The sequence below is a fragment of the Argiope bruennichi genome, chromosome 9 (genome assembly GCF_947563725.1).
Source record: "Argiope bruennichi chromosome 9, qqArgBrue1.1, whole genome shotgun sequence".
Classification (NCBI taxonomy): Eukaryota; Metazoa; Arthropoda; class Arachnida; order Araneae; family Araneidae; genus Argiope; species Argiope bruennichi.
Window position 1 is genome coordinate 11742321 of NC_079159.1, and position 16464 is coordinate 11758784.

At 29.4% G+C, this 16464-nt stretch overlaps 1 protein-coding gene across 1 annotated transcript in view; it reads left to right on the plus strand.

The window, feature by feature from the left end:
- The window catches only part of LOC129985171 (hemicentin-1-like), a 515751-nt gene that overhangs the window by 427470 nt on the left and 71817 nt on the right, over positions 1–16464 (plus strand). Inside the window, exon 7 of the mRNA XM_056095097.1 lies at positions 5455–5745. Within this exon, the coding sequence (XP_055951072.1) occupies positions 5455–5745 (291 nt within the window). The remainder of the gene's footprint in view (positions 1–5454; positions 5746–16464) is intronic.

The following is a 16464-nucleotide window of genomic DNA, read 5'->3' on the forward strand; positions in this document are numbered from 1 at the left end:
ACGCTTTTATTGATATTTAGCATATTTTGTTTAGAAATTTAAAACATATTTTGTACATATTTTTAGAATTGAAAATGTATTACGGAAATATACTTATAGTATATTTCATCCTCATCTATATCACATTCTTGGTAGAAACTCTAAAACTGTGTTTTCAATATTGAATAAACTTATGTTTATAAAATTTTGCCTAAATATATCATCTACAAATTTGAATTATCATTGAAAAGAGATTTCCAAAAAGAAGATAAATAATACAAAATTTGAACAAGAAATTACATTTTCAGTGATAATATGTATGCTAAATATTGTACAAAACTAAAATATATCTATAAAAAAATTCTTTTAAAATATTTTTTTAACTAGGGGGTTCTGCCCCCTGTTCGCTTATGCTCGCCAATCCCCAGGGACTATTAATGCAGTCCTCTCGGATCGCTTAGCTCGTTCGCCATCTATTAAACCGTTCATTACGACTGGATCTTCTTATGAATGATTCTTGATCATTTTCATTCCACCTGTCTTCTCTTTTTCGACGATTTCGTTTTAAAATCGATACGGAGCGAATTAAACTCATCGTAAAAAATTTTGTCCGTTTTTTGACCGTTATTTTTTTATTTAAAAATTTTTCAAACAAATGCAAGAATAGCGTTTGCTTGAAATCTTATCACACCGCGTGTTGATGTTCGCTGGCGAGATGGTCAAAGTGCTGCCAAACGTTGATTAACAAATTCCGCATGATTTTACGTCCACGTAAGCATTATATATATATATATATATATATATATATATATATATATATGTTCTCATACACTTACTTAGAACAATTTGAAGTATTAGAATGACCAAATGCATATTCCTTATTTCTTATCAAAATTATCTTTATTATTAAAAAAAATATCGTCCAGAGTTCGTGAAATTCTTTCATAACATAAGTATGGGTAGATGAATGATAAAAATGCCATAGAACTTCATCTAAAACCTTAATTTTTCTTACAAAGCCTACAAAATCCTTGTAAATATGCCATTATAAATGCTTTAATAATTAATTCAAAATCAGATGTGAGTTTGCTCTTGATGACATTTTCGGATACCACGATAAAATATTTACATTTATAAATTTTGAAATACAGAATGATACAAAACACATATGAAATAAATATATATCAAACAAAAGCCGTAAGTGTTTTGAAATTAGTATATATGGTTTGTTTTTGTTAAAAAGAGTAATAAAAAAAATTTCTGCCTGAAAATTTGTCAAAGAAATTATCAAACTGTCTCAGATACAAAATGTATCAACCTAGCTCATGATTTATGTAGTAGATAATTTTTCTATTGTATCTTTAGGTGCTGAATTTCGGCTGATAAAAAAACCCATGAAAGATTAATTTTTTTCTCTTATAAAGCATTGAAACAACCAAAATCAATTGAAGATATTGGTCATTCCTTAATAAAAGAATTACAATCCTATTGATAAAGTATTGCGGAAAATTTCAATGAAAAATATTGTTTAGATTTTGATTCATAAAGTATCGATTCCCAAAATTTAGAATTAAAAAATTTATTAATAATAACATTCAAATTTGAAAAAAATAGTATATAACATGCATTATACAAATTAATATTATAATGACGTGAATGAAAATGAATGTACATCTCCCAAAATGGAAGTAGAAAAAAAATCATATGCTTTTATATAGAAAATTGCCCAGAAATCAAGAATATTTAGCGAAAAGTGTTCAATATTTTTTCCAAAAATCTGTTAGTTTTATCAAATTTAACTACATTAAATAATTGGTGATGAATTTTATTTCGATTCTTTTCATGGCACATATATTTTAGAGAAAAATTATGAAAGTTTCTTAGCAATTACTCAAGCACTAACAAATTGTCCATTGATATTGCTTTATTTCTTTGAACATAAATCGATATAAATGTTATACTAAATCATTCAAAATCATTAACATTTGAAACAAAAGATATCGATACAAATTCTTACGATCTTAAAATGAAGATGCAATACTTTAAATTGAAAGCAGATACCATTTGACATTCAAATGCCCTGAGTTTGAATCTACTTCATTACTTCAAGGAATCTTTTCTAACGATGTATTTATTATCCATCTCATTTTAGATCCTTGAAGATTTAAGCGCGCATACGAATGCATATTACCCTTACCGGCACTAAGATTTGTTTCATGTTTTAAATAAACGTTTGACTGAAAGCGACTTGCATTTTCTCCGTTTGAATTCTCCAGCAGTGCATTTGAAATTCTTATTGAGAATCTGAAACGTTTTAATGTTAAGCTTATTAGACATTCCAGACAGTTCAAACGGTTGAATTCTTTCCAATAAAAGTAAGCCTTTTAGGAAATGCTTATACTTATAAATTTTCAGTTTTAATTTGAAGCAAAAATGTCAAGTGTTAAGTTATTAGTGCTGAAATAATAAGGACGCACTTTATTTTAAATGTGTGCATGTAACTTAAAAGACACTTTAGTAATTGATTGAAAGTTGAAATGTAGATACTTCTCGATTTCAATATTTAGAATTTTATTGAAATATTAAAGTTTATCAGAATTTCCAAACCAAGCGAAATTTTACTTGAACTTGTTTAGGATAAATTTTGAGATGGAGGCTTTTATGTAAAGTGCTGACTTTTAATATAGGAATTTACTATTTCATTTTCATTAACATTAAGATAAAATTATAAATTTTGAGAAATCATAATTTCTTTAGGTTTATTCTTTCATAAATTTTTGATTCGTTATATTTTGTAGTAATAAATCAAAATAAGTGCGTGAGTGTGTTGGTCCCTTGTAGATCAGAACTTTAAATTTAGAGCTACTAGATATATTATAAATAAAATTTAAAAGATTGAATCTGTATTTTATAATGATTTTTTAAAATATTACTTAGAAAATAAATTAATTATTAATTAATTATGACTTGAGATTCTTTTTATATAGATTGTATAGAATAAAGATTACAAACAGTTTATCATAAATTACTCTTAATTTTTGATTAATTATATGATTAAAATATAAATACAAAAATGTTTTATGGACAGCTACGCAATGTGGATGCAAATTAATGTATGTATCGTTAAAAGTAAAACCATCTCCATTGCAATCCAAACGCAAACTTTCGTCTCTTAAATTTTAATTACGGTCTCAACTGCATTTTAGAATTCTATTCTTACGGGACTCATTTTCTATCAATATTGTTCCTCAGTTCTCAAACTCTCTTCTATACAACCGTTCTCAACATCATTCAGTGTAACTCATTTCCTGTGACCTTCCCTCTTTTACCTTCCAACAAGCCCTTCTGACTTCAAAGCTCAACATGCCCCATTTTAAACCTTTTCACCAAGGTCTCAGAAAAAAGGGTAAATGGTAATGAGTCATTCATTTTGCCGGAGTGTGTGTGTGCCTGTGTATAGGGGAGGGAGATGTCACTTGCTTTCACTTGATCTTCAAAGGACATGTGCAAATCGTCCCCATTGGATCCATTTGCAAATGACCATCTTGAAGTGATTTAATGCTAACCACTACAACTTTCTTTAGCTGTATATAATTTTTATGAATATGAAAAAACGAGCGTTTAGCGCATGAAATGCATGCAATTTAGCAATATGTAATATCAATTAATTTTCTTTTTAATTCTGGAAATAGAAAAAATGTATACTTATCATGACCCACATACCCTATTAAGGCTAGATGAGAAAAAGAAATATATATTTGGGTGAACGCTGACACGAAAAATAATATTCTTTTAATCTTTTTACTGCCCGTTCACTCTCGGATGATTTTTTATAAAGGTGAGTAATTAAAAGGTGATCTGATTTTAACAAAATCTCATTAAATTAGATTTGGACGTGAAGAATATTATCATACGTAAAAAATGTAAAATAAAGAGCACTGACAAGCCATTGTTTTACACAAATTACAGCTCTTTAAAGTTCCAAAGATATGCTGTTTAATGTATGCTGTCATTTCTAAATTTCGACGGATAACGAGATTTTATAATGACCTTTATAGAGCCTGTCATTGACGCTGTATAAACAAATTCTCAATGCAAAAAAAATTAATGCAGGATTTGTACTAATGTGAATGAACCACAAATCCTTTTACAGCCAAGTAAAAGAGAACTCATCTGTAAATCAGCTAATATGTAGACAATAGCACATTTGCAGTAAGAAATCCCACTGTCCGTTTAGTCCAAGGTGCTTTTTACTCAGATCCATCATTAGGAGGAAAGCTATCAAGACTGTCTTATCATCAGATGATAATTCAACATGAATTAGACACAAATAAGTAATAAAAATAAGAGAATAAGACAAGTCATAAGCCAATGCGCACTCATATTAGTTAGTTTTCCACAGATTTGTTAATGAGCATACTCTTTTTTTTTTTTTTTTTAACTATGAAAAGATTTTCAAATTGCTCTTTTCTTAACCTGTGATTGCCGATATTTAAACAATATCTCTTGCTGAAACATAATGTACATTTTCAGAATGTATCTGAAGACATCTTTTCCCATAAAATGGCCAAATACCTTATAATGAACCATATTATGAATTCCTTATTGTGAAACATATAATCGCCAAATTCTTTATTATGAATCATATAATGACTAAATTCCTTATAAATAACGATAGATTCACATAAAAAAAGGATCTATGCTACATATATCAAGCATAGGATTATTATTAAGGACTTTTTTTTTCTTTTTCAAATTCTTTCTTTTTGCAATATTATGTCGCTGCGTGCTATGTGCAGATTTCATACCAAATCGTTCAAAAACAATTATTGGAATATTGAAAAATATTATTGAATAAACAAAGAATTTATAAGATTTTTTTTAACTGTTCATAATAATTTCAACCATATATGTCAGAGCGGATGAATATGAAAAAAAAATCGTAAGTTACTAATGTTCTAATCGCTGGCTTCAATGAAATTATTATTAACCTCTTAGGACATTTAGTACCCAATTGGGCACATTTGTGAAATGAATATTAAATTAAAATATATGACTTTATGACATCCAGACTTTAAAAAAAATGATGTTCTGGTTTCTAATGGCTGTTTAATGGGTTAGACATTCATTTCCCTGAATATGTGAAATTTCAGAATCATTTGAAATGTTACATTCCAAGTCATTCCAAGACATGCACATTCACAGTCTTATGTCACATTCTTATTCCACAAATTTCGTGTAAAATATATAAGAATGTGACATGCGATTATATGCGGAAAATTGAAAGTGTTTTAAATAACTTCATCATAAATATTTTTTTAATATTCTGTATATTTTTAAACTACAACTTAATTAGAATTTGCTGAAGTTATCATGAAATATCTATACGTGTATACGCGGGTCTCATAAGTCGATGTCTGGACAAGAAATCTCAACTGTATTGCTCCATCTCAATCATTTGTTTTCTCCTTTCAGATTCACCAGTGTGTCGATCTTCTGATACCACCACCACATTTAACGTTATCCAAGGAGAAATGGTTAACATAACTTGTGACGTAGACGCCGAACCAAGACCAAATGCATTTCAATGGACTCTCAATAACACGATACGAGGAACGGTAGACTTGAAGAGAAGACACCCAAGGACTTTTCACATTCTTCACTATGTACCTCGATACCTTGGAGACTATGGAACTATTATGTGCTGGGGAAAGAACAGTGCTGGGGTGCAGAGAGTCCCTTGTATATCTCACATTGTACCTGAAGGTGAGTATATTCAATTTTCAATATATATATTATTTGTTATTCCAGTGAAAATAAGACAAATTCTGAATGCAAAACGTTTATAGATATTATAGATACATCAATTAATTTCAGAAACTATATCACAGGAGTAATAAGTTTTAATTATTATATTAATCTACTTACAACTAATATGGCTCGAACAACCTGTCATGCAAACTTCCACACAATGAGAGAGACAGATATTGAAAATTGTTTGTGAAATTGTTTCTTGGCCCAATATTGAAGACAAATAAAATCTGCTTCATGTGTAAGAAAATGTTTATTTACACTAATGGATATGACAAAATTCTAGTAAACGTATGTTAGATTTGTAGGATGGTACAATATAAAATTCTCTGCAATAAATTAAGTTAATAATAAGTAAGTTCTCTGCATTAAATATGTTGTAAGTATAAACCGAAAATTCTAAACAATAAGAAAATGTCAAAACACAATATATTTCACTGGAGACTTGACTTGGAGAGAAGACACTGGAATCAGCAGATACAGACATTTATCAGTAAATAGAACACAAATATCTATATTATAGATATTTGTGTTCTATTTACTGATATGTGTCTTATTATCTTATTTTACTATCTATACCTAGAATAAGATAATAGAGATATAGTAGACTTACAGTATGCAAGAAATTGTAAATGGATAAGAATTAAATTTCAATGATTCAAAATCATAAAACGCATCTGTTGACTCTCAAACTCCTGTTTTAAAAGAATATCTACAGTCTTTTTGCCCCTAGTAGAAAATTTAATTAGCTGCAATGGATATGAAAACTGATATCGAAATTAAAACTTTCAAATGCGAATGTTTTTTGATCCAATTTTAAAGACAATTAAAGCCTTCTTCATGTCTAAGAAAATGTTTGTATTACGATATCTAAAATAAAATAAAAGAAAGATAGCAAAATTACAGTTAGCAAGAAATGATAGGAATATAAGATACATATTTAATTTTATCTTATATTTTGGCAAGCTTTCAAATTAATCATCGTAATGTAAGTACAGTGTTAACTAATTCACGACTCACTCTAACGCTTTAGAAGATCTTTTTACTTTTCATTCGCTGGCTGTTTTAAATTGATGCGATTTCCCTTAATATTTAGCTCTGCATAGTCAGCACCATGGCTGTTGGGCCATAAAATCCCAGTCAATAATTGTAGCCTAATCAATTAGTGTAGAAAATGCTTTTGTACACTAATGGATATGACAAAGTTATAACAAGTGTATATCAGATTTACAGGATGGTACAATTTAAATTTCTATAGAATAGATTACAAATATAAGTTGTAATGTAAACCAAAGATTCTAAGCACTAAGAAAATGTCAAAACACAAATAAATCACTAGATCGAATCAGAAAATACAGATCCATACTAGTAAGTAGAACACAAATATCTATATTACAAAGTGTATTGTGAAAACTAAAATAAAATAATAGAAAGATAATAAAATTATAGTTAGCCAGAAATTGGATATTTATTTAATTCCATCATTATATTTTGATACTTATTTAAATGAATCACTTTGAAGCAAGTATAATGTTAACTAAATCACTAAGAACTCTTACACTTTAGAATATCTTTTTACTTTTCCTTCGTTAGCTGTTTTAAATTGGTATGATTTCATCTAATGTTTGGCGTTACATAGTCAGCACCATGATTCTTGGACCAGAAAAACTCAAACAACTCATTTACTTAAAGCCCCAACAACAGGTATGATAATGTTTTGTGAGAAATAGCTGTTGAATTTTGATCACAAAATCTCAAAATTTATATACCATTATTTATTTTAATAGAACTTTTCATTATATAAATACAAGACTTCCATAAATACCAAATGCCTGATTTGAAGGAATTTAATATAAGAATATCTTTCTAAATTTAGATTTATATAACATACAAAACGGAACTCTATTTATTGCATAAAATTTATATTGAATTTTTATGTTTCTAAAACAAATTTAGAAAATGGAGTATAAAATTTTTAGTTCATTATGGACTTGTACATTGGAATTAAATCATTAAAAAATCTATCAAACCATAAAAAAAACCATTCAAACAAACAATTATTTGCACATAAGACTTTTACCTAGAATAAATCAGTATAAATTAATTTATAAGTTGCAAATAATTTGAAATCTACATTTTTAAGAGAATATTGATATAAAATAATTTGGAATTCTCCAAGTAAAGCATTTATGAAATTATTTAATCTTATATCTCTATTTAACAGATAAAAATGAAATTAATTAAATATACAACATACACTAATTTTAATAATATCCTATAGTTTTCATATAATTTTACTTCAATTTATAAGATTACGGTACGAGCTGTAATAATTTTATAGTGTTTTATTTTGAAAAAAGAAAAAGAACAGAAAACAAAAACACATTATCTTCACTTAAAAGTCTGGAATAAATATAACAAGATGTTATAGTGGGACAGCATTTAAATGATATACAAACAAGCCTAGCTTGTTCATGACCTCATTTTTAATTAAATAACCATTTTCATAAAATAAATCTGATGGTTAAAACCAATTAGTAGGAGGGCACGGGGAACTACTTCTGGCGTGTTCAAGAGTAAGTGATGCAGCTGTATAATTAAAGTGAACTCGGATAGCGTGAATTGTCATAAGTAATCTGGCATTTAAGAGACAAAGCTTATAAGTGAAACATCCTGTTTTCCATATAAAGAGTAACAAATTCTTTTATAACATATCACATTAGATTTATAATGTTTCAGATTTAAATAAAAAGTTTCGTCTGTCCTTTCTGTTGAAATAATATGCAGGTGGACGAAAATTTGTTATTTCTAAATTCAGTTAGCTTTCCTTATTTAACCCTTTAAAGGGCACTTTTTTTTTCTAGCCATATTATGTTAAAATATTTTTAGACTTGAAATTAGAATAAGAAAAGGGATTAATTTAGCTTATTAGATAAATTTAATTTGATGAATTAATTAATTTGTTTAATTAATAATTAAGTAACAAAGCAAGACACATCATTTTGTGTGAGAGAAAGAATTGAAGCATCTAAGTTTCTGTCTTTCTAAAAACATTTGTCAGAACTTATGCCAACCTACATAATTTCACACAAAGATTGATAAATTTGGTGGGAAGCATACTTCCCACGGCCCTAGAATGGGTTAAAGTATTTAGACAATAATAAAAAAACTTTTTTTAGAGATTTTGAGAATCTTATGCGTGTGATAGAAAATTTAAAAATGGCGTTTTGTTCTATTTTATATTCCAAACCTCAGTGTGTGATTTGGTTTTGATTTGCATCATATAAATTTGGCTCATAAAATATTTTATTCTTTTCTTGTCTACTTGATATCTAAGACTTAATTTATCTATCTGGTAATATCATTATTATTTTTAATAGACTCTGATGAAGTCGCATTGAAAATGTTAATAGCATATACTTTTTAAACGATGGTATTTACTCATATTAGCTAATGTGATAATATGAACCCACGTTTTACCTGAAAAATGTATGAAGCTAAAATATGTTTAAAGAGATCTACAGTTGGACCTAGGACTGTAATTTGGCATTTTATTATTTTTGGTGGAAGTAGATATTCATAGAAAATTCAGTTTACTCTTATGAAATTGCTTCTTCGGTTTGAAAGTTCAAATCTTAACAGATCATTAGAACCCTAAATTGAGGTATCCAAGAGTCATGAATGTTTCAAATAATCATATTTCCCAATTACACAGCCAAATTAAGTCATTCGTAGATATAATTCCAAACAAAAATGATGAGAAATGGATGAACATCTTATGAAAACTATGCATTTTTACTTCAATCAATAAGACACCATCATTGCCAAATATCTGATTTCAAAGTACAGGAAGTATTGATTTAGTAAATTATAGGTTTTAAAGTATATTAAAATAAAGAATAGATTTTAAATACATTAAAGTATAAATTATAAAGTAAAATATAGACTTTAAAGTGTATTAAACTGCGTTTGAAAAGAAAACACGTTTCTGAAGAAAACAGCCGAAATGTACACAAAGACATTCGCTGTACAAGTAGATAGATTTTAGCAATGGCACTCAAAGTGCAACACTAAAGCTCACTCTGTTATCAACACTCTGAAAAGAGAATTCACTGGCTTCATGACAACATTTTCTTGCATATAGTCTCTATGAGGGATATACAAAATTCCAAAGGAATCTCCGATTTTATTTCCTCATAGAGAAATCATAACTCTAGTATTTCTGAGAATTTTTATCGCCAAAGTCGCCAAATTCTTCGCCATTTTGTCAATTCATCACTAAGGGCGCGAGAGTTGCTGATATGTCATCCATTGAGAATAATTGAAAATCTCTTTTTACATCAATGTGGTTAACATTTCAAGAAAGCATGTTTACAAATTCGTAACAATATTGAAGGAGATGAAACTTTCCTTTGTTGACTTTATATTCGTGGAAATTGCTGATTTACAAAAACTTTATGAAAGAAAGATTTGACTTGCATCATTTGTCACCGTTAGAGCGCTTAGCTAAAAAAACATTATTCAGAACAGTTATTAATATTGAAAAAGAACAATATATCGTGTAAATGTGAATCATCAAACATTTATATATTCGATGACAGATAAACCAAGAAAGTTAGAATCTAATGCCTCACTTCTTAAGTTTACTAAAAAGGAGGAATAAAGTTTTGAATTTAAATATTTTTATTCAAAAAAACTACCAATAAGTAAATATCAAACCTAAGTTAAACCAGAAAAATAACCCAGTTAGAGCAATGATGGGAATTTAAAAATCATGCTAATATAAGAAAGTTAAATTTTCATATACATCTACTTCCATATTAGTATACAGAAACCAAAACTGGTCATTCTCCTAATAGCGACTGTAATAAATTATAGTCAACATCAGGTGTCATATATTAAAAAAAAACCCACAAAATGTTAGAATCGTTTTCCAAGACATGTTTCCATTAAAAATTATAGTTTAATAATTTTAATGTTCCACTTAATACTTTGACAAATAAAAATTATTTTTGAAGCTTTGTAATATGTTGCGGTGACATGTTTTTATCCATATTTGAAATACGTTCAGGATAAATTCATTAAAGTAAAAGTATCATCAGATGTCATATCTTGTTTTTTTAATTCTAAATATATTAGATGTGATATATTAAAATTTTTAAAAATGTTATTTTTCTCTATAAATAATTGTATGTATCTCCATGGAATACCTCTTAGCTTTATTTGCTGAAGAAACTATGTGATTACATTCTTCGATTAATGTACATCTTTTAATCCTTATCTTATTCTACATTAGATATTAATTCAATTTTGTTATCTGTATTCTCATTATCTTAAAAATATCAAAATATCAAAATCTCTTCAAGTGGTTTAAACCTATAGAAATTTCATATAAATAAATATATTAACATCTAAAATTAAATTCCTTGTATGAAAAAAGATCTAGGACTTAAAAAAACATACTTTGAAGTTTGTTAGAGCTAATTTTTATATTTAATGCAGCGTTTCTCAACCTTTCAGTATTCGCGGCACAGTCTTCAATTATAATTTTCATCTCCCCCCCCCTCCCTCTTACAATAAAATGTATAAAACAATAATGTATATTAAGTATTTTGTATTCTGTTTTTAAATTATTTTAACTAATTGCAAAAAAAGAGCAAAACCGAGCCAACATTGACGAGAAACCACATCTGGCATTTTGCCAAGCGAGCGGTGAACAGATGAAGTGAATGAAAGCGGGAAAATTTAAATATTATATTTGAAATGAAAGACAAACATGAAGATAACGATAAAAGAATATGAAAGGAAAAAAAAATCATTAATGAAAGTTAACCTAGACGGGGTGACCTAAATTTAGAAACTGGAAATACATTTTTTTCGAATAATAAAAGAAATAAAAGTAACTAAATGACTAAACAAAAGAGTAAAAAATAAGTAATGTTTGTGGAAGAGAATCCACACGACCGATGCCATCTTGAGCATGTGCAGATGTTTTCTCATAGGAAGAAGGTAAATGTTCGATAGCGCAAGTTTTAATTCCAGCCAGTCTCATTCGAGTCGATCCTTCTATCGCTATCGAATATATCGTGAATGTGTATGTTATATATGTTTTCGTGTTAATTGCAATTCACCATATTAAGCAGGCAGCAGATTTATGCAGACTCATGAATAAATTTTTAAGCGGAAGTAAGCGAGCGTTAGACGACAGTCAAGCATCAACAAGTACACAGACGAGCGTGGTTCCTAAAATAAATTCAAGAAAACATTCTCAAGAATGCTTAAATTTTGGGTTTACCAGTACTGAAGAGAATGAAGAAGAAAGGACTCTGTGTATCATTTGCTCAAAACTGTTGGGCGCAGGCAGCATAAAACCTAATAAACAACATTTCGAAAAGCTTCATCGTGAGTAAGTCCACAAACCCAGAGAATTTTCCGAATTAAAATTAAAATCATATAAAAAACAAAAATCATTTTTTAAAGAAACTTTGTCCGTGAATAAAATAGCTTTAATTGCATATTACAAAGTTTCATATAAAATAGCCAGATGTAAAAAACCGCACACCATTGGTCAAGGGCCTGTTTTGCCAGCAGCAATTGAGATTGTAGAAACTATGTTTGGAGATAATTTTTCAAAACAATTGCAGTCCATACCTGTTTCAAATGATACTGTTGCTCGTCGAATTGCTGATATAGCTAAAGATGTACAGTATCAGATTTTCTCGAAGTTGCGTGACAAATTGTTTTCAATACAGCGTGATGAAGCAACAAATAGTAATAAAGATGCTCATTTAATTGCCTATGTTCGATTTTGTGATAATATGTCAGTAGCAGAAGAACTACTTTTCTGCAAACCAATAGAACTCAAAATTGGACTGAATATTGTGTTAACTACAGTTGTAACCGTAATAAATTTTATAAAAATGAGACCCCTGAAATCGAGAATCTTTTCAGCACTTTGTAAAGACATAGATTCAGTACATTCAACGTTGCTATTTTATTGCGAGGCAAGATGGTTATCACGTGGGAAATTTTTGAAACGTGTTTATGAATTAAGAGAAGAAATCGCCATTTTCCTAGAAGAAGAAAACAGACCGGAGGCCGTGAATTTTCGCGACGGTTTATTTGTGATGAAATTGAGCTACTTGGTCGACATATTCGCGAAATTAAGGTATCTGTCTACGTCTTAAAGGCCACTTTTGGTCAAAATTCACAATTTTTTTTTTTATTTTTTTATTTTAAAGTGCATTTATTTAGCTTTCTAAATCTGTATTTATTTTTCTCCTACGATTGATAGAAATGGAGATATGAAGATTTATGTAATTCAAAAGAGTCGAAAACGAAACCGGAAGTGCTTACCGGAAGTTGAATGTTTTTCGTCGTTTCATCAAACATACGCTCCTAAAATCAGAAATTAATTATTTTTTTAAATTTATACAAAACTATATGCAAGCCACCTAAATTTGAATTAATTTTCAGCTCTTTATATACAGAAAAGATTGGCAACAGCTGCTTCTCGAACATTGTTTACGTTTGAAAACATCTGCTCGTCTCGTGTTATATGTTTATTTACTTTGCTTTTTCGAGTGAATACAGCTTAGTTTGATTTGAATATTTATTGCTTTTTGTTTAAAAAGTGTTTTAAATGGGTGGAAAAAGCATTAACAGAAGTAAGAAACGAAAGTTTCATGGAAATAGGCATTCTTCTTCCATGCAAGCTGCAGACTCTGTTGGTGTATCAGATTCAAAACAAAAGACTTGCAGCGAAAAGAAACTGCTGAATTCGCAGTTATGTGAAGATAATGTTCCTGATTTGAAAACAAATAACCTTTCTGGATTTCGAATTATGGATATCGAGATATTAATAAGTGTTTTTACTCTTTTATGTTGTCCTTTATGCTTCAAAAGCAACTTGTATTTGATAGAGGATTCTACCTTTGGATTGTGTTCGAATTTCTGCCTCAAATGCAAGAATTGCTCCTTTTACAAAGGTTTTTCTTCATCTAAAAAGAAAAACACATCCAATGAAATAAACACTCGACTTGTGTGTGCACTTAGAATCATTGGAAAGGGTTATACGGCTGGAAAGAAATTTTTTGCTACCCTCAATTTTCCATCTTTTCTTTCCAAACAAGCATTCAGAATGCAGGAACTGAAGCTTCTTCGTGCTGCTCGTTCTGTTGCAGAAAATTCAATGAATATTGCTGCTACTGAGTTAAAAGACAATAAAAACCCTGCTGCTATTACTGAATGTGGTGTATCTGTTGATGGAACATGGCAACGGAGAGGGTTTTCATCACTGAATGGAGTAGTGAGTGCAATCTCTGTGACATGTGGTAAGGTGCTGGATATTGAAGTGATGTCTCAGTTTTGCCAATGGTGTCACACGAAAAAGCTGAATTTATCATGTGCATCAAAACATCAGTGTGCAAATCATAAGGGTTCATCTGGAAGTATGGAAGTGCTTGGTGCTTACAGAATATTTGAGCGTTCCAAGAGTTGTCGTAAACTCATTTATTCACAATACTATGGAGATGGTGACTCTAAGGGCTATGATACAGTTAAAGACATTTATGGGAAAGATTCCGTTTCAAAACTGGAATGCATTGGCCATATTCAGAAGCGAGTAGGCACTCGTTTGAGAAAATTAAAGTCATCGAATAAATCTCTTGGTGGCAAAGGGAAATTAACAGACTCCTTCATAAATAAGTTGCAAAATTACTATGGGATAGCAATTAGAGCTAATGCAGGGAATTTATTGCAAATGCAGAGTGCAACCATTGCTGCATTTGCTCACACATGTTCTAATAATAAACATCCCATGCATGGACAGTGCCCAACAGGAAAGGACAGTTGGTGTAAATATCAACGTGCAATTTCCTGTGGAAAAAAATTCAAAGAAACAAATGCAGGTCTTCCAAAGAACATTATTAAAATCATTAAGCCAACATATATGCAGCTATGCGATCAAAACTTATTGAAAAAATGCTTACACGGTAAGACTCAAAATGCCAATGAAAGCTTCAATAATCTTTTGTGGACAATAGTTCCCAAAAACACATTTGTGGAGCTACAGACTTTACGTTTGGGAGCATCAATAACTGCAATAATTTTTAATGATGGATTTTATGGTCTCTTGGCAATTTTTTTTGAACTGGGAATAACTCCTGGGGATTATACCCTGAGACACTTCCTTTCTCTCGATAAAGAAAGAATCATCACGTCAAAAAGGCAGTCATTGGGTACAACAAAAGTTTCCAGGAAAAAATTAAGAGCTGTTAGAAAGAAGAAAACAGATAAAATTGTTAACAAAGAAGGTGTATCATATAAATGTGGTGAATATTAATAAAAATGAAGAGAGATATTTTTCATAAAACACAATTAAAAACTTTAAATGCATTTTTTGAGGAACTTTAATTTTGTAAAAATTTTGATACGCAAAACATGATATCTCAAAATATTATGAATATTTTTTAATGAAATTTTGTATGTATGTTATTTATACTATCTTAAAGGCAATGAACTAGGATTATAGTTTTGAGATGAATAGTTTTTTATTTAGAGCTCATTAATGTTGTTTATGCATAAGAATTTTGATAAATTTTCAGTTAGGAAATACTCGAACTGCTATAACTTTCTTATAAATGCAAATATTTCTTAGATCCTAGTTCATTGCCTTCACTAAAGCTCTAACTATATTTTGTAGAAAAAGAATTTGAAAATTTTGATTAGAATTCTTGTTAGGATGTTTTGCGTTTTACACCAATTTTCACAGTTTTTTACCCAAATTTCCCCATTTGACTGAGTTGCAAATTACATAAAACTTTTTAAATGGTATTATTCATTGTTTTGAATTGCAATAACCTAAAAAATAAACTAAAAATGAAAATTAAACAGTTTTTTCAAAAATTTGTCTTCGCACGTAGACAGATACCTTAAATGACTTGAATCTTCAACTCCAAGGAGCAAATACACATATGTTGGATACGAGTGATAAAGTTAATGCTTTTTGTAGAAAATTGGAATTGTGGAGCATAAATTTAAAGCAAAGAAATCTAACAATGTCTGCAAATGTGGATGATTGTCCTAAAAGTTACAAGGCTGAAGAAGAACATGTAAAAGTCGTTTTGGTAACCACTGAAAATCATTTAGCCATGCTGGAAAAGAATTTTTAAAAGTATTTTCTTGCTGACGACAAACTGATAGCGAGTGAGTTAGGGAACCATTTCATAAGACTCCTGAAGGACTCTCAATTGATGAGCAAGAAATATTCATAGACTTCACGACAAGTGGCGAAACTAAAAAACAATTTAGCAATAAAACACTATTTGAATTTTGGGCAGGAGTAGAGGATGATTTTTCTTCACTAAAAACAAAGGCATTTTGCATTCTATTACCATCCTAACTTTGTGAAACTGGATTTCCTGATGTAGCTTCTTTGAAGACAAAATATAGATCTCGGCAGAACTGAGAGTGGCTATTTCTAACATTAAGCCTTCCTTCGAAAAACTTTGCTCTGCAAGACCGGCCCCAGGTAGTCACTTATAATTATTAAATTTGTTTTAATTTAGTACTTTTTGATTTAGTAAGTTGTTATACTTTAATAAGTTATTAAATATGTCGAAATTTATTTTGTTTTCTATATGTATGTGTGCTTTCCTTTCAGTCAGTTAATCC